This window comes from Bipolaris sorokiniana (assembly GCF_000338995.1).
Source record: "Bipolaris sorokiniana ND90Pr unplaced genomic scaffold COCSAscaffold_6, whole genome shotgun sequence".
Taxonomy (NCBI): domain Eukaryota; kingdom Fungi; phylum Ascomycota; class Dothideomycetes; order Pleosporales; family Pleosporaceae; genus Bipolaris; species Bipolaris sorokiniana.
Window position 1 is genome coordinate 693,538 of NW_006911900.1, and position 22,080 is coordinate 715,617.

The following is a 22,080-nucleotide window of genomic DNA, read 5'->3' on the forward strand; positions in this document are numbered from 1 at the left end:
TCTTTGCATATAGCTGTACTTGTTCAATTAGAAGCTTATTTGTTTCCTTGTTGACTGTCACTCAAACCATTTCAAGGCAATCATGTCAGCTAGCCCCAACAACTGGCCAAAACTCCATCATACACTGCTTCCAACTCTTCTCTCTTCGATCGCTGACCAGTACCCTTCTCTTTCCTATGCCCGGTTTCCGCGTGATCTCGATGATATATCGAAAGGATATCGCAGGTTCACATTTGCAGAAGTAGCTAATGCCGTCAATGCGTTTGCATGGTGGATCGACCAGAACGTAGGGAAGCTAGCAGAGGAGCAAAAGAATGGAAGTCAGACATTGGTGTACATGGGACCAACTGACATCCGGTATGCAGTGTTTTGTTTAGGGGGTATAGTTGCTGGATACAAAGTAAGTCTGCCATTCATTAACCTCATGATATTGGTCAGAAACAAGATTGATAGAAAATGATAGATGCTCTTCCCTTCACCACGGTATGGACCCGAGGCCTTGGGAAAGTTGATCGAAACCGTAGATGCGAAAGTCTTGCTGAGTCCCGAGACACCGTATGCTGTCGAAGCAGAGATCGTAGAGAAGAAGAAAGGTGTGATAACAAAATTTCAAGCACCTAGTGTGGATCAGCTGTTTGCGGAGAGAGTAGCGGTATATCCTTTTGCCAAGACTTTTGCGACTTGTAAAGACGAACCTATGATATGTTTACGTAAGTTGACAACATCCTTTCACTTGGTTCAGCTTGCTGCTTGAAAAAGCGACAGAGAATGAAGAGCTTACCTTTGGGAATGCAGATACATCCGGCACAACGGGATTTCCTAAGCCCATACTGTGGACACACAATTGGATTGCTAGTCAATCGCAGACACTCAACCTCCCACTGCCAGCCGGTTTTATCCGTCATGACTATCATATACGCTACCAAAAGAATCGGCGTGCACGATTACTGGTGACTGGCCCCCACTTTCATGCGAGCGGGATCTTCAACATGGTTCTATACCCTTTGCTATTGGGCACAAACCCCATCTATTCGCAATTGGGAGCAACACCAGAAGAAGCTGTAGATCGTGCCATAGCAGCTCTAGAAGTTCTTCATACAGAGAGAGTAGTGGCGAGCGGAAGTGCGTCTGAGTTGTCGCAGAAGGTGGCAGATTGTGTGTCGGTGGTGCCGACGTTTATAGAGTATGTGGCCAAGCACCCCGAGAAACTCAATCAGATTGTCCAAAGGAGCCACTCGTTACGGTATGGCGGCGGAAGTGTATCTCGCACAGCTGGCGACACAATAACAGACAAGATACATCTAGTCTGTGGAATTGGGTCCACCGAGCAAGGCGTTTGGCCCAGCATCCGGCGAACCGAAGATGGCATGAAACGTGATAGAAGATGGGAATATGTGACTCCCCACCCGGCACTTAACTTGCAATTCCGCCCTGTTTCCGAAGATGCTGGTAAAACCATGTACGAAGCCGTCATGGTGCGAAACAACGGCAAGGACTGGGATGGATATGTGCAGCCTTTGTTCAGATGCTTTGCTGACCTCAAGGAGAAAAGCATGGGCGACCTATTCATAAGATCTCAAAGATCTCCAGATATGTGGAAACACCACGGCCGTACAGACGACCTACTGGTCTTCCTCTCCAACGAAAAGTTCTTCCCCACTGTCGCTGAGCAGCGCATTGCGTCGCACTCTGGTATCACTGAAGCCCTGATTATAGGGACACGTCGACCGAAAGCTGCGCTCATTGTCAGGCTGGAGGAGGGATTCGAGCTGGATGATGTGTGGGAAGAAATCGAGGAAGTTAATGTGGACTCACCGCTTTACGCACGGGTTAAAAAAGACATGGTTATTGTTGCTCAAGAGCCTTTTTTGAAGACGGCAAAAGGGAGTATCAGAAAGGTTGATGTGCTGAGAAGGTATTCGAAAGAATTGGACAAATTGTATGGTGAAGGAATTTGAATACTATGGTCGCACAACAAGGTGGTTATGTGAGATTAAACACCGGGTGCATTAAGGAAAGATCCCTGGGTCAAGGCGCTATATCTAACTAGGTGAGACGCTGTGCCAGTTAGAAGTTGGGAAAGAGGGATGTGGCAGGATGTGGAAGGAGTGAAGCCAAGCACGACGAATTCCAGATAGAATAGTAATAGACAGTCTACCATATATATATGAGAGAAAACTTCCTGTTCTAAACTCAGTTTGATTGTTTTTCCTGTCAGTGCGGACATTCTGAAAACCCCCTGTTTTCTCCGTGCACATGGTTGCATATTGAACGACATTCGCTTGCTCTGCTTTAAGCGCAGCCTTAAGTTCTACCCGAATCTTTGAATCTGGTAGTACGAGAATTCGGTAAATAGTAAACGTAAAAAAGAGGACAACCACACCAACAGAAGGGGCAAGATTGTGGGTATAAAACTATGACTGATTCAACAACGCTCAATGCTGTCTAAATAGTACGTACGCATGGGGAGTGTATTACCAACCAACGCCTCGTAATGCAAATATGACAATCTCAACTAGATGGAAGAATTTTGAAGAAATTGTAGACCTTAGCTTGATGAAAGATGCGCCCAACGTGCATCTCTATCCATCTCACCATTCTCACTGTAGCATTGTCAGCAACTGTTTCCCAACTCTCTTCCATCGCAACACGTAACTCCCCATGCAACATACCTACCAAGTCAATCGCCAGCGAATAAAGTCGCGCAAACCTACCAATCATACACCCACCCAGAGTTTGCACTCATGAACTCTTCACAAGCTTCTTTGAGTGCAATGTTCGGTCTCAGGTCGCTGATTGTAAGTGTCTCTCGGGTGAGCGGGTCGGTAGGGCTGCGCTTCAAATGCTCAATTAGTGTCGCGCGCTCGTACGACCGACCGTTCTTTGTGACTACCGGGTCGTGCATAATTTCAAACGTAATACCGTCAACGAGGTAGTCCGGCACTTCGCGTTTCTGTTGGTTGTCGGGGTCGGAAATGGCAAATGCCGTTCGTAGATCATCGCGCTTCTTTTCAAATTCCTGTTTCCGCTCTGCCTTCTCTTCTTGGCCGTCTGTTCGACTAGTTTCCCCAGCCTCCATGCGAACATCTATCTCATCCATGTCTTTTTTGTACTGTGTCTCCAACATAGACTCAAGATCCGAGAGAAGATCCCCTCGTCTTCTTATGCGCTCCCGTTCCCGGATGTCCCATTTGGCCTTTTTGCATTTCAGAACTAGGGCAGATATGGTGGCGGCATTGGAGGTTTGTTGCGCCGATGTGGTGCATAACTCGTAGGCCATAAGGGCAGATGATAGCGCCTCATTCGGGTGATTGATGGCGAGTTGTGCTTGCGCTATACGTACATCAATTAGCCCATGGGCCTAAGTTAATATCACGCCTTTATGCTCGACGTGGTTAGGAGACTAGACGGGACCGCGTCAAGGCAATCAATCATACGTACCCAAGTAGAAAAAAGCTTTCATGTTGTCTTTCAACAGTTCAATACTCCGAATGCAATCGTCAATAACACCCTCCCACTTTTCCATCTTTAGCCTCGCATTTGCGCGATTGGTAAAGAGGAGCGGGTTGGCCGAGTTTTTCTGGATTGCCTGGGAGTACAGGGTCTCTGCCCCTTCATAGTCGCCATTTTTGAAGCATTTGTTGCCGGAGTTTTTGAGTTGCTCGGCGGCGTATTCGTTGCCTGGCGGAGGCATAACGGCGCAGTCAACAAGGTAGCCGGAGAGCGAGGCTGGGGGACCGTCGAGCGGAAGTGAGAGCGGAGTTAGGCTTCGATGATTGGTAGGCGGCGGGGCGTGGGGCACCTTTTGTTGCGCCTCGGTATGGAAGATTCGAGATGCCGAGCGCGATGCTGAGCTGAGCAGTGCGGAGACGGCCGGATAGAATCAGGGCACAAAGGTGATTCTCCAGAAAGTCACTCTGTCTATGTAGTATGTACTACCACCAAGATGGCCGTTTGCAGGCGCCACGTCTCTTGACCTCACCACATGCACAGCCACAATGCGATTATGTAAGCTTCCATGGCAATCGAATAGAACATAGTAATAACTTCGCGATATGTACGTATGCCAGAGAGGAAATGATTGAAAAAAAAACATCTTCTGCCAAATACGCTGACCAAATTCTACCCCGTGCTGCGCCCTTCTCTTATGGATAGGAAATGTAACGTACAACCCCAGCGCCATCCTAGACTGCTACTGCACACCGTAATACTGGGCGACTAGGCCAGACATATGTAGAAGTATGTACTAGTGTCGCCGGTCATCATTCATGTGGGGCGCTGCTGCAACTTCTGTAGAACCCACAGTCCCCACTTGCATGTGCCGTTCAACCTCAACCTTGGAGTCCCTCCTGTCCACTTTGTAAAGGTTAGGATAACTCCTCTGTCGCCTAATCTCCGCTGCCAAATCTGCTTCATCCATTCGGCGCCGGCTAGGCGGTGCACTTCTCTTCCTGAACCTCTTGACATCTTCATCGCTCTCTACACACGCATCTTCATCCTCGAAAAGCGGACTTCGGGTTCTTCTTCGGTCGATGCTTCTGTTGCGTGCTCGACCCCTGAATGTATGGTCGGGTTCGGCATCACTACGCCGTCTGAGCTTCTTCTCTACCGAAGTGGGTGGGGAGATGGATAATGTGGGGGAAGATGGACGGTGATGCTTGCGGTAGTGGGTTCGGTAACGCGAGCCGCTGTTGCGATCGTGGCCGCGAGAGGGGGAGGAGGCTCGGCGAGGGGAGTGCTGAGATGATTGCCTACGTCGCTTCAGGCGCCCACGCTCGTCCGCATCTACATCGGGTTCGACAATAGCTGGGATCTCTGGTAAAGTAGTATCTTGAACAATCGCAGACTCGGCGAGCGTGTCTGCCATGGTGCCTGGCGAGTTGGCTAGTAGAAGGTGATATCTGGGAGACTTTACCCTCAGCTATAAATGGTAAAAGTTGGGGTAAGCAGACCAAAAGGATCTGGGCACACCAGATCCTTGACCGAGTGGTTCATCAGTCTCGTGTCTGATGCAGACGGGCCGTTTGGAAGGGTGATCGTCTGTGCCTGCAGGTGAGCATCATGTCCCAAGCATGACGGCAATGGGGTGTAAGGCAGGTGTAGCGTCATTGGTCCGAGCGCTGTGCCGTAGCGCCAAAGTTACCCTCATGTGTACTGACGCGACGCCTCTTTCTTCCATCCAGAACCTGGCTTGCCGATTTATGCCAATATTCCAAACTCTGTGTCTCGGCCATTAAAACACTGTCTTGCCTTGGCACACTGTGACTGAGGTATTCCCTGTTCTAGAAGCTTGCCAGCTGCCAGTAGCCGGCTCGAAACGAATAGTTCATGACTAAGTACCACGGACTATAACTAGTGAATTATAAACCATTTCGGACATAAGAGCCAGAGCAAGGTTGACATAATAGAAAGCTACTTGTAGTAACTAGTGGATCTCGGAAAGAAGCGAGCGAAATGAAAGCCCGGAACAACCTCGTCAAAATCAGCCCGATGGTCTCTGCTTGTATACTATTTACTTCGAGTTAAATTTTTTCGCTTACATATACATCACAAGTCATCTGCAATGAAACTGACTTTAATAGAAATTCTCCATCTCATCATGGCCATCCCGTTTCCTATCTAGCCAGCTGATCAACTCCTTTATCCAATGTATCACACAAATAACCCCTTCACCAACCCCTCGACAGCATCGTAAACAGCACCGTCTTTCATCCCACCCGTTGCTCTTTCCGTGATAATAGGGATCTGATCTTTGCCGACCTTGTAGTTACTCAGATCGTTACCCAACTCCAAGTCCTTGACCAGCTTCAAAATCCTATCCCCGACTATTTCCGCATCCACCTTGGTGTCCCCAGAGGCACTTTCGCCAATAAACGGAAGGAGACGGGCGATTTGCTCTGCAGCAGCAGGATCTTGGGCCTTCAACTTGACAACATGACCGAGCGTAAGGCAGGATGTGATTCCATGCGGTATGCCATATGGAGAACCAAGGGCGTAACCTAGGGCGTGAGAGGGTCCAATGCCGCCTTCGAGGTTGTAGCCTATAAAACCTAGCGATCCATAAGCAGCCAGTTGGAGCTTAGTAATGTTGTCTTCGTCCTTGGGATCTTGTTTGTACTTGGGTAATGCCTCGAATAAAATTGCTGCGCTCTGCAACGCCAGCCATCGCGCAGGCATTTCGGAAGCGGTGGGATGATAGAGCAATTCCACAGCATGGTCCATGGCGCGCACACCAGTGCTCGTCCATAGCCGCTCAGGTGTGTATAGAGCAAATTTGGAGTCATAGATGACGACGCTTGGGACGAGCTCTTTTGCTCTGACGCCTATCTTCACTCCATCGAATCCTGTGTAGCCTGCTATGAAGGTGCATTCAGCTGCACCCAGAGTGGTGGGAATAGTAATGTGATATAGAAAGTTTCTAGTCTTTTCGTGTAAACGATAGCTGATGGCTTTGGCGCTATCGATGGGACTTCCACCGCCAATGGAGATGACAGTGTCGATAGTTTCATCTTTTTTCACTAATTCGGTCGCTTCATCAAGTTCGGCAACAGGTGCATGTTCGCCAATCCTGCTGAAAGTCCCGGCATGTTTTTCCCCCAAGAGCTCTTCGACTTGCTTCACCAAGGGAGTCTTGCTAGCCAGCGAGGTACCCGTAATGATAAAGGCCTTGCTAGATGACTTTGGGAGGCAGGCAATTAGATACTTCGTTACTGAATCTGCGCCGTAATACAGTCTTTGCAGTTGTGTGGGCTGCCATAAGCCAGAGAGAGGGTGGTTCGTCGCCTCGGTCATTTTGGGCTTGGATTTGGACCGTAGATTTGTATCGCACGCTGTAAATAGACCCAAGGAGTCTCGCGTCCGTAATGTTACAGTGATTCGGAATGTATGTGTGTGACAGAGGCTTCCTTAATTCACAGCTCCTTCTGTTGACGCTAGATTTCTTTCTGATATACAGCGGGCGGGCAAGAAAAGAGATCAAGTTTATTGTAGTATGAACACGAATTATGTACAAATGCATGGATGAAATCGAGGAAAATTTGGAACGTTAACAACAGATGTGTATATTACAAATTAGTTTGAAAAGCGGAAGCAGGCAGCCTCGGAAAAAATGCCAGGCTTTCCTGAATAATTCGTATATGGTGGGTCGTGATGGTAAATCTGACATTTATTGGACAAGTCGTATGCGGCCAAGGACAGGAAGTGGGAACGGCAAATGAAGAAGATAAGTAGAAACAAAAATTCCGCACCCAACGATTCATGTTTGAGACATGCATGTGAACATTTCAATCGTTGATTTAGAGCGGAGAAGTTAGCTGAGCGCTACCATCTCGCAACTCCAGGCTATGGTACACTCGTTGGCTCCGCCATGGATTACGTCATCATCCATCCCATAGTTATATATTTTGTTCGCCAGAGGATATCACCCTTCCGTTATTCCGACATGAACCAAAGATCCGTAGTAGTAAAACAAACGCTAATGTGAGAAGAGAAATCGTCAAATATGATACACAGATGCTCAAACACGGAGAGGTATATGGAAGTCTACACATGTAGACCTGACAGACCAGCCGTGGCCGAATGCAAGACGCCTGCTTTTAGACGTGAAGAGACACGAACGGAAAACACAAACCCCAGGCAAACGATTGAAGCGCTTACTGCTTCTTCTCGCCTTCACCCTCGGGCTGTTGAGACTGCTCGCTCTGATTTTGGCTCTCAGAGCGGGCCTTGTGCATCTGGTCGAACAGGCTCAGAGAAGCGTTCTGGAGCTCGTCGGTCTTCTCCTTGATCTCAGCAGCAGTGGCAGTACCCTCGCCAGACTGGCTTTGGGAGATGAACTCGCGCATCGAGGCAATCTTCTCCTTGATCTTCTCGGCCTCGGTCTTGTCAAGACGGTCCTCGAACTCCTTGAGGGCCTTCTCGGTGTCGTTAACGACGCTGTCAGCGCGGTTGGCGGCCTCAATAGCGTTCTTGCGCTCCTTGTCCTGCTCAGCATACTGCTCAGAGTCCTTGACCATGCTCTCAATCTCGGACTCGGAAAGACCGGAACCAGAGGCAATGGTGATGGACTGGTCCTTGTTGGTAGACTTGTCCTTAGCGTGAACGTGGACAATGGAGTCAGCATCAATGTCGAAGGTAACCTCGATTTGAGGCACACCACGGTGTGCCGGAGGGATGCCAACAAGCTGGAAGTTTCCGAGGAGCTTGTTGTCGCGGACGAGCTCACGCTCACCCTGGTAAACCTTGATTTCGACAGCGCTCTGGAAGTCAGCTGCGGTGGAGAAAACCTGGGACTTCTTGGTGGGGATGGTGGTGTTGCGGTTGATCAAACGGGTGAAAACTCCACCAAGGGTCTCGATACCGAGCGAGAGAGGAGTAACGTCGAGCAGAAGAAGGTCAGTGACCTCACCAGCAAGGACAGCACCCTGGATAGCAGCACCAATAGCAACAGCCTCATCAGGGTTGACAGACTTGGCGGGGTCACGACCGAAAATGCTCTTCACGGACTCAGTGACCTTGGGCATACGGGTCATACCACCAACGAGGATAACCTCGGAGATGTCAGTGGGCTTCAGGTTGGCGTCCTTGAGAGCCTTGCGGACAGGCTCAACGGTGCGGCTAATAAGAGGATCCATCATCTTCTCAAGCTGAGCGCGGGTCAGCTTGGTGTTGATGTGCTTGGGACCAGAAGCGTCGGCAGTGATGAAAGGTAGGTTGATGTCAGTCTGCGATGAAGAAGACAGCTCAATCTTGGCCTTCTCGGCAGCCTCACGGATACGCTGAATAGCCATGCGGTCGTTGTTCAGGTCAATGCCCTGCTCCTTCTTGAACTGGTCGACGAGGTGGCGAACGAGGGTGATGTCGAAGTCTTCACCACCGAGGTGAGTGTCACCGTTGGTGGACTTGACCTCAAAGACACCGGACTGGATCTCAAGGATGGAGATATCGAAAGTTCCACCACCAAGATCGTAGACAGCTACGACGTTGTCGGTGGCCTTGTCGAGACCATAGGCGAGAGCAGCAGCAGTGGGTTCGTTGACGACACGGAGAACATTGAGACCGGCGATCTGACCAGCATCTTTGGTGGCTTGACGCTGGGAGTCGTTGAAGTAGGCGGGGACGGTGACGACAGCGTTCTTGACGTTCTTGCCCATGTAGGCTTCGGCAGTCTCCTTCATCTTTCCAAGGACGAAACCACCCACCTGGGAAGGCGAGTACTTCTGTCCTTGAGCCTCGAGCCAGGCATCACCGTTGGTGTGCTGGACGATCTTGTATGGGACTTGCTTGATGTCACGCTGGACCTCAGCATCTGTGAACTTGCGACCGATGAGACGCTTGGTGGCAAAGAGAGTGTTCTCTGGGTTGACGACAGCCTGGCGCTTGGCGGCAATACCGACAAGACGCTCGCCTTCCTTTGTGAAACCAACGACTGACGGTGTTGTACGACCACCTGTGAAAAGTTTTTATTAGTATTGCTGTCGGAATCAAAGTGACGTTTATAACATACCCTCAGAGTTCTCAATAATGCGGGGGACTTTGCCCTCCATGACAGCGACGGCAGAGTTGGTGGTACCCAGATCAATACCAATGACAGAGCCCTTTACCTTCTCTTCGCCGCCCTCAGCATATCCTCGCGCAAACATGGCCGGAGCCCTGAATGCGGGAGTGCGTCTCGCCGCCGAAGCCGCACGAGGCAAAAACTGCGATGAGGTCAGAAAATGCTTCAACAATGATTATTGTTTCAATTGCAAAATTACTTACATTCCGTGATAACCTTGAGGACAGCATTGTGGCTTGTGTAAGACGCTGCGGAATTGGATGCAGGCGACGAAAAATTGGGTGTAGAATGGATGGGTGGGAGGGTGGGTGGATTATATGATGTAGTGATGGAAGCTTTGACGATAGACAAAATTCTCGGAGAAGGTTCTAGCTCGTTTTGGTGCTGGATTGCCGTCCGAGGTTCCGCTGTAAATGTCTGTGCTTCCGAATTGTAGCGAAAAATGTACGACGCGACATAAACCCGGAAGAGGAGGCGAGAGGCGTATTTTTGCCATTACACAATTGGCCCTGCCGCCACAACGGCCCTGTGGTGGTGACATTAACGACTGTCCCAGTGCGGAAGGCTTGGCGCATGCGTGCGCGTGTGGGGGAGATGCTTGTCGATGGTGACGCCCGGAGCACCTCGAAACACTGCCACCCTTACGTCCATTCGCACTGCACCCTATTTCCAACCCTCGATCAAGACGCCCTCTTATAGGAAACAGCCCTAGCACTGCATTCTCACCCGAAAATTATTATTATCTACTGCATTTACTCCCTACATTTGTGCGCTCAAGCATCCTGTGACGTAAAGCGCCTCCTACCGCCGAGCCTCACCAGCTGCGCTCACTTATAAGCCAGACACGGAGACATGCACCCCTCTGCCACCTGACCGCAGAATTATGGCAGTCGATGACATTCTGTGCGTATTTGAGCCTGTCTTTCTCTATTTCCCTTTTTCTAACAGCAGCAGGAGTCGAGACACGGATACTTTTGTACTGGTTCAGAAGGCCTACTATCCTATAAAGATACCCATCGCGTGAGTACTGTACGCCGTCCAACTCTCCGTGGAAAGCTAACGTTTATAGTCATTACCAATTACGCCATTTCATCTCGTGTCCCGAACCCGACCTTCTCTACTATGCGAGTGGCGCGGCCGTCTACTGTCTCAATGCCGCTACACGAACACAAGCACACGTAACGACGCTACCCTGGGAAGCACGCTGCACTGCATCCGGATACGGCTATGTCTGTGTTGGAGGAGAAGAGCATGGCAACTTTGCTGCCATCAAGGTGATGGGCTTCCCTCCTGCAGACCCATCAGACGTCGATGCCTCGCTGCCTCTTGAGTTCGAACACCGCCTGTCTCGGCCACCCCTTCTGGGTGCTGCGTCGCACATACGTCTCGAGAAGATTGGTGCCGACATAGTCAACTCAATATCGATACACAAGATGCCTGGGGAGAGCGGTGGTCAGGATGAAGTCGTGGCGGTACTCACCAACAACGACAAGACAGTGCGCATATACTCGCTCACACAGAATCTGGAACTTGCGGTACTCGACCTGCCCTTTGCGATGAATCATGCTTCAATATCTCCAGATGGACAAATGTTGGTGGCTGTGGGTGATGCGCCCATCGGGTACTTTTTTGAGAGAACAAAATCACAAAAGTCTGAGAACAAGATGGCGGAAGGGTGGATACAATCAACCCCGCCGGAGTGGGAGCTACTCAAGCACGTGACCTTGCACCGGCCTGCAAACTCGCATGCTGATGGTTATTTTACTACGGCGTGGTCACCATCTGGCCGTCTTTGTGCGGTTGGGTCCGAGTGTGGATACATTACCGTGTTTGATGTTGAACTTCTGAAGATAGTCGAGTATGGAGAAGAAGCCATTTTGCAGTTGCTCAGTTCCACGCGACCTGATACTCGGGCTGGGCCCGGTGCAGTACGAACAATGCACTTTTCGCCTGCGCCATGGGACTTTCTCGTATGGAGCGAAGATCAAGGCAGAGTATGCATCGCTGATTTACGAGCTGGTCTGAAAGTCAAACAAATAGTCACATTGGATCCAAAAGAAGAAGGCCTAGAAAGCGTTGAGCTGGCTGATTTCGACTTGACTCTTAGCCCAGAGATGCATGAGTTGCGTCGCGAAGCAGACTTTATTCGGAGATATCGCCGTGCACTCGACACTGAAGGAACTGCATCAGCTGTAACCGCCACAAACGAGTACCACTTCGAGGCTGATTCCGAGCGACAGAGGCTACATCGCCGGCTGGGCGTGGTTGAGTCAGACAATGATCCTCTTGGTTTGACAGCTCGCGAAAGACAAGTCCTCAGTGCATTACGAACAAGCCACCGACAACGAGAGGAGTCACGTGAGCAGGAAATAATCCCCCGAAGCATCAACTACACGGCTTCTGGGCCATTGGACGCTGTGCCGTATGTTGCGTACTCATTGTCATCGAGATATTTGGGCTAACATGGTGTAGAGAACCTACGGCTAGAGAAGTTGCCGAAGCCATGGCTCAGTTCATGTCTGAGAGGACGGGTCAGAATCATGCTCCCCGCTGGTTCCATGAGCGTACAACGCCTCGACGCCAGGCTTCTGTCATTGTCTCAATTAATGAAGGCACGATCAATGCGCCAGTAACACTTACGAATATTACCGATTCTGCCATTACGCGGTCGCCAAACCCAGTGCCAGCACAAGCACGTCGTATGACTAGCGAATTGATGGCATCCACTGATGAAGCGTGGCGCACAGTCGAGCAGGTGCTTACCGCTGAGCAGACACGGGCTGCAAACCGTAACACAACATCACATCCATCTGCTACTGACAGCAACACTACTGTGCCTGAACTGCGTAACGAACTTCGTCGAATTCGTCAGCTAACACAAGCACGTGAACGTCTCCGAAACGCGCGTGCTAGCCAGACTTTAGCAGACACGTATGAAATGAGTCTTGGTTTTCGCCGCCCGAATCGCCCAACTCACGATCCACGTCTGGGTGTGCGCACAGCGGGGCTGGCCATGAGCCAGGACGGGCGAACACTGTACTGCGGAACGGAAGAAGGTATCTTCGAACTCAAGATGAACCTTCATGTGAGGAAGGGATTTCCTGCAATCAACCCGCGATAAATTGGTGCAAACGAGGGAGGTTTAAGTTTTCAAACTCTGGATTGAGTTGTTTCATGACGAGCGGGCATTTGTGGCGTTTATGGTCGTATCTTCAGCACCGGCATTCGTCTTGGCGGACAGATTCGGGCGCACTGCATTTTGTGTGGTAATGATTGTATTTGTTTGTGTAGGCTTAAATTGTTCGAAGCAGTTATACCCGTGCTTTGAAGTAATTGGAAAGCATTTGCATACCTCGTGGGCCAGCGAGTGACTATTTTGTGAATGCTTGAGGTGGGTTCGTTATCTCAATCTGGGGTAAATGCCCCCCCTCCCATGTTGCTCCGGGTGCGGAACCGTGCGGGCGATGTTCGGAGCAAGGGAAAAGTGCCGATTTGCCCTCGATGGCGCAATTCCAGCGGTGACTCCCCACAGGCCAGGACTAGAGTGCCTTGCAGATGGCCTGTGGAAGTGCCGTTTAATGCTTTTGATGTTTGGACTCACGCACCCGAAAGCTTAAAGTCTGCGGATTGCATCCATTGTTGCTGCACTAGACCTCCTCTGTACTTCAACACTCGCATTTCGTCATTCCCTCGACGCGCATCACAGATCTTGTGAGCCCTACGCCACTCAATCTTCCTTCCAGTCCGCAACGCGGACGCACAATACTCACCATGACCGGAGAGAGCTCCAAAAAGGCCAACGCCAGCGGCAAGGCTGCCCTTCCGCTCGACATTGACGGCCATAACCTACCGCCCTCGCCGGCGCCCAGCTCGCCCCGTAATGGCAGGAAGTATGCACTGATGACGGAGCTGGTGTACACGGAAAGCAGCGACCAGTACAATGCCAGCTCCGTTCCCATCTACCAGGTAAGCCAATACATTGCTGTGGATAAGGACAGTTGCGTTTGAGCCGCAGCTAACACTCACAGTCTGCCACGTTCAAACAAGAGTCTGCAAGCGGCGGCGGCGGCGAATATGACTACACACGCTCAGGCAATCCCACACGCACACATCTCGAGCGACATCTGGCCAAGATTATGAACGCAAACCGCGCGCTCGTTGTTTCGTCGGGCATGGGCGCTCTCGACGTCATCACCCGCCTCCTACGACCCGGCGACGAAGTCATCACCGGCGATGACCTGTATGGTGGCACAAACAGACTGCTCAAATATCTCTCGACACATGGTGGCATAATAGTGCACCACGTCGATACCACGAATCCTGAAAAGGTGCGCGAAGTAGTGAACAACAAGACGGCCATGGTGCTCCTCGAGACACCAACGAACCCGTTGATCAAGATCTGCGACATCCCCACCATCGCCAACATCGCCCACGCCGCCAATCCCACTGCCATTGTTGCAGTCGACAACACCATGATGTCGCCCATGCTATTGAATCCGCTCGACCTTGGCTCTGATATTGTCTATGAGTCTGGCACCAAGTACCTCTCTGGTCACCACGATCTCATGGCTGGTGTCATCGCCGTCAACGATTCCGCTCTGGGAGATCGACTCTACTTCACTATCAATGCTTCAGGATGTGGCTTGTCGCCATTTGACTCCTGGTTGCTCCTTCGCGGTATCAAGACTCTAGGTGTTCGTATGGAGAAGCAGCAGGAGAATGCCATGCGCATAGCCACTTTCCTCGAGTCGCACGGCTTCAAGGTCCGCTACCCAGGCCTGAAGTCGCACCCGCAGTACGACTTGCACTGGAGTATGGCACGTGGCGCTGGCGCTGTGCTATCTTTTGAAACGGGTGATGTTACTGTTAGTGAACGCATTGTCGAGAGCGCGAGGCTCTGGGGTATTAGTGTAAGCTTTGGATGTGTAAACTCGCTCATCAGCATGCCTTGCCGCATGAGTCACGCGAGCATTGACGAGAAGACGAGGAAGGAGAGGAATATGCCTGAAGACATTATTAGGCTATGCGTTGGCATTGAAGACCCAGAGGACCTAATTGATGATCTGAGTCGCGCTGTAAGTCCCCGACGACGCTATTCGGGAATTAAGATGCTAACAGGGTATAGCTTGTGCAAGCTGGTGCTGTCAACATCACGACCGAAGGCTTCCAGGCCCTCGCTGCAGAGGCTCCCGCTCCTACGCAGCCCTCAGAGGCTGCTCCTGCTCCTACGGAGTCGTGAACAAAAAACACACTCTAGTCACCGCTGTCCTGCTTTGAAAATGGCAGGTTAACGTGATACTCTTTCTTCTCTAGCTGTCAGAGAAACACTTCGCTTCGCAACTCTCTCTGACCCAGTCACCTCTGTCACTGCCTCTTGTTGGGGGCATAGTGTTAACGTGATACTTGTCTGCTTGGTTTAGCATTGCGCGACGTATTGCTGGTGCTGATGAGGGCTAGCATATTTTCCTTGTCGTCGAATAAAAACCACTTGCTACAAGCGCGTGTCCATGTTCATGTTTTCTTGTTTTTCCGTTGTGATTGCACATGCTTCGCCGGCCGACTGAAGAGTGATGAAAGGGCAAAAGGTTTTGGTCTCGGTGTGAAGGGCAGCGAGGGAGCATAAAGGGACCGTTTATGTCTATGTTTATACTACAAACTGATCAGAAGGATTTACAAAAGATGGGTCTTTGCGCCTGGACAATGTACTATGACCAATGGTCCGTCTGTATTAGACCGATGGGGCCGAATACGGCCAATCCGGTGACTTGGGTGCCAAGAACCCGGGAGGCTGACTTGTTATATGAAAATGAAACCCGGAGCTCCGTTACCTTTGCCAACATCTCGAAGTCCGCCTGAACAGCTGTATTGGTTTGCAAGCAACTGGCATACTCTGAGCATTGCTTGAACCGGTCGGGCGTGCCTGTTTAGTTTAGGATCCTCTCTCCCTCCAAACCCCTTCCTTTTTTTGAAACCCGTCTCGAACACATAGCATCGCGCCTGTGGAATGCTGATGCGGGGAGTACCTGCGTGCCTGAAACAATCGCCAGGCACGCCTAGAAGCTTCTTCTGCAAAGGTGACAATTGACAAGAGTCGTTTTTCTTAGCATTGTTTAAAAAAGAAGAAGTTGAATTGAAAGAGCTCAACCAGAGTCTCTATCGATTGTGAAGAGGGAAAAAAGGCTGGGCAGCGATCTAGTTCCGGCGCGCCGCCAGGACAAGGTACACGCGCGCGCGAGCGTAAGCGCGAGCGAAAGATCAACGCCAGATACGAGAGAAAACAGCAAGGACGCATTGCGAATTGTTCACGATGTCAATGCAGTTCTTGGAGCTTCCCCGCGAACTGCGGGACATGATCTACACGGAGATGCTTATGCCGACTGAGCCCCTCCCAAGTGGTCAAGACACACAAACAGCGGCTAATTGGTACCTGGTACGGCAGGCACATCAGCCCAGCGTGGACAGCAGTCGATGTTTTGTGTCGTCGCGAGCGATGCCGAGCACGTGTGCGAGTGTTTTGGCGAGCAATCGCCAGATTCATCAAGAGATGATGCAGATAGCCGGCAAGGCCTGGCAGGCGGGGCAGCTGGCCTCACGGCTGGATTGTCTTGTGCTAAACAACGCGCATTACTTTACTTGGCTTGCTGTGCCATTTGTTAGGCCGGCGGACGGGAGCGCGCGGAGACTAGATGAAGAGAGGGGGAAGAGCTGGACAAGCAAGATTATGGAGAGCTGGAATTGGGTCGTCAACTTTTTCAATGCGTGGATGGAGAGTGATGTCAAGGGGAGAAGCAGCAACAGCAGCAGCAGCACTAGACTCTTTTCTTATACACGGTCCTACGCGAATATTGAACGGCTGTGGGTGGACATTCGGCCGGTGGGATCTATGATATCGAATGGGTCAGGGTCAGCAGCAACGCATGGCGAAATGACAAGTTGGGCTATATGTGCGGCTCTCAAGCACATGTTTGACAACGGTCCAGATATGATGCGCAGCAACCGGCGTATAGACTGCGTAGACGAAGTCATTCTGAACGTAGTTCCACGTGCACGCACGGCATCGGGGAGTCCATGGGGAGACGAAAGTGACGAAGATACACTGGTGATAACAGACTCTTCTTCCTCTGGCGAGGCCGAGACGGAGCGCCTGCGAAACGAACTGGTGGATGTTTGGGACAAGATCTGGGGTGCGACGGATGGGGGGGATATGAGGGCAAGGTTGTACCGCACGCTGCTTGAGAGAATCAAGCGCGTGCGGATATGCGTTGACGGAGTGACTTTTAGGACCAGAGGACTAGCGGTGGAGCTGGAGAGGGGGCGAGCAGAAATGAGGAGGATCCAGATGCGATAATACATAGTAGATGGCAAATGGGGCAGGACTCCAGGTTTAGAATGGGCATGTTCTTGGTCGTTCACGGGTCATAGCTGGGTGTGGAGACGAAGGGCTCGGAGATTAGTTGACTGAAGCATGTTTGGTGCGCGGTTTTTTTTTCTTCTCTCTGGTTCTTTTCCTTTTCCGCCGTTCAACGTTACTTATGCCGGGCTGTGGGGATGGATGGATGGCGGCAAGGAATACGACGGGTTCTACGACCAGCATGCCGACGAGGTTCCTTAGATGTATGTCGCGTTAGGGCATGTGACCGTGTCGTGGAACATGGTGGTATTCCCGATAGCGACGGGTAGGGCGAGGGAGGCGCTGAAAATAGTGTGGGAGCTAGAACGCCACAGCCATGTCCATGGCAATCTAGAAATGGCAGACGGACGAGGCATGTCCATGCTTGTGCCGCGACGCTGACGAGGCCTTCGGTCGCTGAGTCAAAGGCACGGGCTGCTATTGGCTGGGCGGCGTCAGGGGCAAGGGCGACCCTCGGTTCGGCACGAGACTGTCCAGACCTCCCTTTCTGCATCCTGCCACTCCACTTACCAACTGACACCCATTGACACTCACGGACACTCACGCCCATCATCGGTCCTGACACATGTGTAACGCACGTCGATCCAACATGTCATTGTCCGCACCATGGCCATCACACGCGACCGCAGTCATGCGGTATCAAGGATGCTGAGAGCACACCCCGCGATCGCAACGATTGCTGCAACAGAGACACGGCAATCGGCGCCAAGTAGTAACAGAGCAGCCAGCACGTACTGAACCAGTGCCAGCAGATGCCAACTCCCCAACACCAAGAGAGACCGCCAGTGGCGTACTTGGCACGGTCAACATACGTTTCATGAAACAGTGCTCCGCGTCGCACCCCTTGCACCTTGAGGCGACTGAGCATTCTTTACGAAAGGCCCCCACTAGCATCCCCCCGCGCAATTGGCCAGTCGCCGCCGCCTTGGCTCAGGGGCACACTGTGCAAAACGGCCCCTGCATGCCAACCGGCCTCGCCATCGCATGTCTGACCATCCATAGCCGGTGCCAGGACCCGCGGGAGTGAATCCCCGTGGGCGCCACTGGGTTACGCAAAGCATTTTGTGCAGATGCTGCCATGGCTGCCATTTTGCGTATACGCCGCGTTTTATATTTAAGTACACGCTGCTTGATCCCTACTCCAACTTGATCCACCCTTTCGCCTTGTTGCTCTCTTATTCAGAACGTTCCCTCCACACGTTCTTTCCACTCTTTGCATCGCTTCTTTGACTCGTGTCACTCTCTACACCTCGAATATTTAGTGGGCCTCTTTATTGTTTGGCTCTCTCGCCTCTCGCTATAGCATTGACCACTTCTCTGGCCCGGTCCTAACATACCATATACTACTTCAACTGCTGGCCGGTTGCGCGCTCATATCTTGTGCGTTTTGCCGACACAATGGCGGCGTCAACGACTTCGACGTCCAAGACGCTTCGCCCGGACAACTTGGAAATCCGACCTACTTCAAACGGGACTCACAGTGATGTCGAAGACGCGCCAATGTCCCCACGATCATGGCGACACCGTGCTGTCACCTACCAAGTTCCTTCAAGGCGCCAGACCACTGGCAGCCTCGATGCCGAGGACTACTTTGTGAGCAGCGCGTTCCTTTGATTGTGTATACAATTGGGCTAACAGAAGTGCTCAGGTCGGACCTCGTGACATGGCCAAACACAGCAAATGGCCATATTTCATGCGAATGCACGGTTCCGTCTTTCCTAAGATGATCTTGCCAATCATTGTTATTACTGTCTGGGCAACTGCAATCACCTGCATTTCACAATTCGTTTATCCTCTCGTTGTTAGCAACTTGCTTCTCACTGTCCTTGGTTTTGTCGTCGGTCTGGCCATTTCTTTCCGCACAAGCACGGCTTATGAGCGCTACACCGAAGGTCGCAAATACTGGAGTCAACTCATCTTCGTCAGCCAGAACCTGGCAAGGACAATCTGGATTCACGCCAAGGAGCGCGACGGCGACCTTGGTAAGGAAGACTTGCTTAACAAGCTGTCTGCCCTCAATCTGCTCAACGCATATGCCTGCTCCATCAAGCACAGGCTTCGATTCGAGCCTGGTATTGACTACCCCGATCTCCGCGACCGTGTTGAGTTCCTCGACACCTTTGCTCGTGCTGCCGAAGTCGACATCCCCGCTCCCGCTGATAAGAAGAAGTTGAAGGCCGTTGGTGAATACCTCGGCGTCACTTTTGCCGAGTCCAATCCCCGCAAGAGGATCAAGCGCTCCAAGAAACCTCTCGGTAACTTGTCGCTCGAAATCCTCAACCACATCTCTGCCTATGTTCATAGCATCATCGAGAACGAGACCTTGAATATTGGTCTGTACCAAAACCAAGCGATTACCAGCATCGTCCAGCTCAACGAAGCCCTTATTGGTATGGACCGTGTCCTGCAAACCCCTCTGCCTATTGCCTATTCGATTGCTATTTCTCAAATCACCTGGGTCTACGTCATGATGTTGCCTTTCCAACTGTGGGATAGTCTTCGCTGGATCACTATTCCCGGTTGTATCTTCGCAGCCTATATCATGTAAGTTTTCTATGGATACACATTTAGTCGCTTTACATCTGCTAACCCAGTTCACTAGCATCGGTCTCTCTGCCATTGGTCGCGAAATTGAGAACCCCTTCGGCCACGACGTCAACGATCTGCCCCTCGAAGCCTTCTGCGAAGAACTGGAATTGGACATTGACTACATCACTTCTCAACCGCCACCTGCTGCTCGCGATTACATGCGCCGCGATGGCAACATGCCTATCTGGCCGCTCAGTCACAAGAACTACAGCAGCTGGATGTTGCGAAGCAAGCAGGATATCCGCGATGCGCTCATGACCAAGACAAAAGCTGACATGATTGTCCGCAAGAGCTTCGCTGTCCCAAGGGAGAGCGAGAGCATTGAGGAGAAGGAGCAGGGTATATCGCAGCAACCACATCACCATGAATCATAGGTGTGTGTAGGTGACAAGTTGTCGCTGAATAAAAAGTAACATTTTGAATTCGTCATTACATCCTTTTTTTGATCATCATTAGAGCGGTTTGGCGCTGGGCCGGAGTTTATTCTTTTTCTAAAACTCTACTTTTTAAGCCTGGTATCTTTGTAAATGTCTTGAGGACCTTCACCCATGTTTTCGAGAAGCGGAGGGAGGGGAAGGAAGAATGTGCATACGTCAATGGGGGGACCAGTGGGTAAGATCACGTATGCCCATGGTTTATGGTACGGCTGCATGATATCATATTACCTTATCGACGAGGCGAGATTTAAGTATAATGTCATCTTTACCATACATTTCTTTACTTGCATCATTTCTCTTGTCATGATTGGATGATTTGATAATGGCTCTGGTGACTCGAATGCAATAAGGAACGTGTGTGATATGTGAGCATGAAAGTGGAGTGGATGGTTTGGGAAGGGCCGCGAAACAACAGAGTTCTATCGCATATCTCCGGGTGTCCAGGAAGAGTCTACTTTAGTATTTTCGATCACATGTGCAATTTACATATGCTTTGATGTTGTGAGAACTGTAAATACTCTTGTCCACATTCATGTTCAAAACTAACGTCCGTCACTACGTGCCGGGTCGCATAGTGTGACGGGACACCTTTTCTTCCGGACGCTCAGATTACCTATGGTAATAGGCTGCGCCCATGAGTGAAACACGTGATTGTATCACGTGCCCTCTTCATACCGCTTAGTCACGAAACCTTATTCGTACGAAGAAACCTAAGGTAACAGTATAAAGTGAGAGACGCCGTACAATAGCTTTACTTTCTTTGTCTTTCTTCTTTTGTAACATAGGTTGATGCATACTTGTTCGAAGGCCTCTTCGCCCTTAACAGTGTGCATTTAATATCTGCATTTCAACACCACTTCAAACTGCACTTCTCTAATAGTTACGAGCCTTGTAGGGTCTTAAAAGGACCGAAAAGCGCCTACTAAGCCGTGTTCTCGCTTAGCAGGCGCACACTCCTCATAAACGACCTCTGTACAACGTTCTCGTAGATTTCTACTAGTCTATCCTGAAGTTATTACCTAGACTTTGTACTCCCCGTGTATCCGCCAAGGAAATCTATTATACCGCCACAAATCTGCCTCAAATTAGCATCTACTCACTCCAGACTTAGGTACAACCCCTTTAAACTCCGGATACCAATTCCACTTCTAACCATCTATCAATCCCAGACTATGCCTCCCAACAATCTCCCCCACCTCGCCCGCTTTATCGAGTTCATCAACTCGGGCGACGCGACCATTGGGCAAGAAGTCGTATCCGAGTCGGCCCTTTTCCACGTGCCCTTTGGCCCTGAGCCGCTCAAAGGGCTAGACGGGTACATGCAAATCCTAGGTATGATGCGGTCTGCATTCCCGGACATTAGCTGGACGCTGCAAGAAACTATTGCCGAAGGCGACAAAGTCGTCGCGCGGTTTGAAACGCGAGGGACGCACCAGGGCGCGTTTATGGGCGTGCCGGCGTCAGGAAAACAGATCTGCATGACGGCACTTAATATTTACCGGTTTGAGGACGGCAAGATTGTGGAGGAGAGGGGACAGCCGGATATTTTTGGATTGATGGTTCAGATTGGTGCGGTGCCTAGTGCGCCGCCGGCTTGAAGTTGAGGTGGAAATGTAGGTACAGTAACTCGTATCTAAACAATACAAGTCGCCACTATAGTGTCTTGTAACACTCGAGACAGGAATGTATGTTGTGTGGATGTAAAGAAAGGAGCCATGTCGCGCATACTTTGGCATACTATTTTGCAGCCGTTCAACATACGGTTACTTGCATCGCCGGATAGTCGTATAACCTTAAGCTAAGCGCCTGTTGGGGTGTATATCTAGAATGTCAGCTTCCTGCAAATGGGTTGAGAGCCCGGGTCTTCAGCCACAGTGCGCGGCAAGACCGCACTCCAATATCGATGTATTTGTTTATTGGCTCCTACTCGGTTTCAGCCGTGTGCTGCACAGTTATGCCTGGAGTGATAGGCGTGGCAGACAGCGGACGTGGTGCGGACATTGATCCATGCCGCCTCACTTCATCCCTTGAAAGGGACCGTCTGTCCCGAAAACCTGTCGTTTTCTCTCAACTACTATCCAAACTAT

At 50.9% G+C, this 22,080-nt stretch overlaps 11 protein-coding genes across 11 annotated transcripts; 6 read left to right on the forward strand and 5 right to left on the reverse strand.

The window, feature by feature from the left end:
- Positions 1–59: 59 nt before the first annotated feature.
- On the forward strand, positions 60–2,002 carry COCSADRAFT_141120 (uncharacterized protein). The gene is made up of 3 exons (XM_007701214.1): positions 60–400; positions 464–710; positions 796–2,002. The coding sequence occupies exons 1-3, from the start codon at positions 83–85 to the stop codon at positions 1,956–1,958; spliced, it is 1,728 nt and encodes a 575-aa protein (XP_007699404.1). The 5' UTR covers positions 60–82; the 3' UTR covers positions 1,959–2,002.
- Positions 2,003–2,710: 708 nt separating this feature from the next.
- Positions 2,711–3,694, reverse strand: COCSADRAFT_88394 (uncharacterized protein; the record flags this gene model as incomplete). Its single annotated transcript, XM_007701215.1, has 2 exons — positions 2,711–3,333; positions 3,442–3,694. The coding sequence occupies 2 exons, from the start codon at positions 3,692–3,694 to the stop codon at positions 2,711–2,713; spliced, it is 876 nt and encodes a 291-aa protein (XP_007699405.1).
- A 322-nt stretch (positions 3,695–4,016) lies between these two features.
- COCSADRAFT_36225 (uncharacterized protein) lies at positions 4,017–5,066 on the reverse strand. The gene has a single exon (XM_007700936.1). It carries the CDS (start codon positions 4,865–4,867, stop codon positions 4,247–4,249), a length of 621 nt encoding a protein of 206 aa, XP_007699126.1. The 5' UTR covers positions 4,868–5,066; the 3' UTR covers positions 4,017–4,246.
- A 342-nt stretch (positions 5,067–5,408) lies between these two features.
- COCSADRAFT_315406 (uncharacterized protein) lies at positions 5,409–6,928 on the reverse strand. Its single transcript, XM_007701216.1, has one exon. The coding sequence runs from the start codon at positions 6,790–6,792 to the stop codon at positions 5,653–5,655; it is 1,140 nt and encodes a 379-aa protein (XP_007699406.1). The 5' UTR covers positions 6,793–6,928; the 3' UTR covers positions 5,409–5,652.
- Positions 6,929–7,652: 724 nt separating this feature from the next.
- COCSADRAFT_89052 (uncharacterized protein) lies at positions 7,653–9,786 on the reverse strand (the record flags this gene model as incomplete). Its single annotated transcript, XM_007701217.1, has 3 exons — positions 7,653–9,448; positions 9,506–9,698; positions 9,760–9,786. The coding sequence occupies 3 exons, from the start codon at positions 9,784–9,786 to the stop codon at positions 7,653–7,655; spliced, it is 2,016 nt and encodes a 671-aa protein (XP_007699407.1).
- A 254-nt stretch (positions 9,787–10,040) lies between these two features.
- Positions 10,041–12,912, forward strand: COCSADRAFT_36227 (uncharacterized protein). Its single transcript, XM_007700937.1, has 4 exons — positions 10,041–10,459; positions 10,511–10,576; positions 10,626–11,978; positions 12,029–12,912. The coding sequence occupies exons 1-4, from the start codon at positions 10,440–10,442 to the stop codon at positions 12,675–12,677; spliced, it is 2,088 nt and encodes a 695-aa protein (XP_007699127.1). The 5' UTR covers positions 10,041–10,439; the 3' UTR covers positions 12,678–12,912.
- A 415-nt stretch (positions 12,913–13,327) lies between these two features.
- Positions 13,328–14,795, forward strand: COCSADRAFT_87624 (uncharacterized protein; the record flags this gene model as incomplete). Its single annotated transcript, XM_007701218.1, has 3 exons — positions 13,328–13,522; positions 13,585–14,631; positions 14,682–14,795. 3 exons carry the CDS (start codon positions 13,328–13,330, stop codon positions 14,793–14,795), a joined length of 1,356 nt encoding a protein of 451 aa, XP_007699408.1.
- Positions 14,796–15,638: 843 nt separating this feature from the next.
- COCSADRAFT_315449 (uncharacterized protein) lies at positions 15,639–16,993 on the forward strand. The gene has a single exon (XM_007701219.1). It carries the CDS (start codon positions 15,864–15,866, stop codon positions 16,902–16,904), a length of 1,041 nt encoding a protein of 346 aa, XP_007699409.1. The 5' UTR covers positions 15,639–15,863; the 3' UTR covers positions 16,905–16,993.
- On the reverse strand, positions 16,994–17,652 carry COCSADRAFT_315442 (uncharacterized protein). Its single transcript, XM_007701220.1, has one exon. The coding sequence runs from the start codon at positions 17,518–17,520 to the stop codon at positions 17,083–17,085; it is 438 nt and encodes a 145-aa protein (XP_007699410.1). The 5' UTR covers positions 17,521–17,652; the 3' UTR covers positions 16,994–17,082.
- A 528-nt stretch (positions 17,653–18,180) lies between these two features.
- COCSADRAFT_315444 (uncharacterized protein) lies at positions 18,181–20,017 on the forward strand. The gene is made up of 3 exons (XM_007701221.1): positions 18,181–18,560; positions 18,616–19,511; positions 19,570–20,017. The coding sequence occupies exons 1-3, from the start codon at positions 18,366–18,368 to the stop codon at positions 19,928–19,930; spliced, it is 1,452 nt and encodes a 483-aa protein (XP_007699411.1). The 5' UTR covers positions 18,181–18,365; the 3' UTR covers positions 19,931–20,017.
- Positions 20,018–20,895: 878 nt separating this feature from the next.
- COCSADRAFT_199097 (uncharacterized protein) lies at positions 20,896–21,886 on the forward strand. Its single transcript, XM_007701222.1, has 2 exons — positions 20,896–21,104; positions 21,163–21,886. The coding sequence occupies exon 2, from the start codon at positions 21,166–21,168 to the stop codon at positions 21,589–21,591; it is 426 nt and encodes a 141-aa protein (XP_007699412.1). The 5' UTR covers positions 20,896–21,104; positions 21,163–21,165; the 3' UTR covers positions 21,592–21,886.
- Positions 21,887–22,080: the final 194 nt, after the last annotated feature.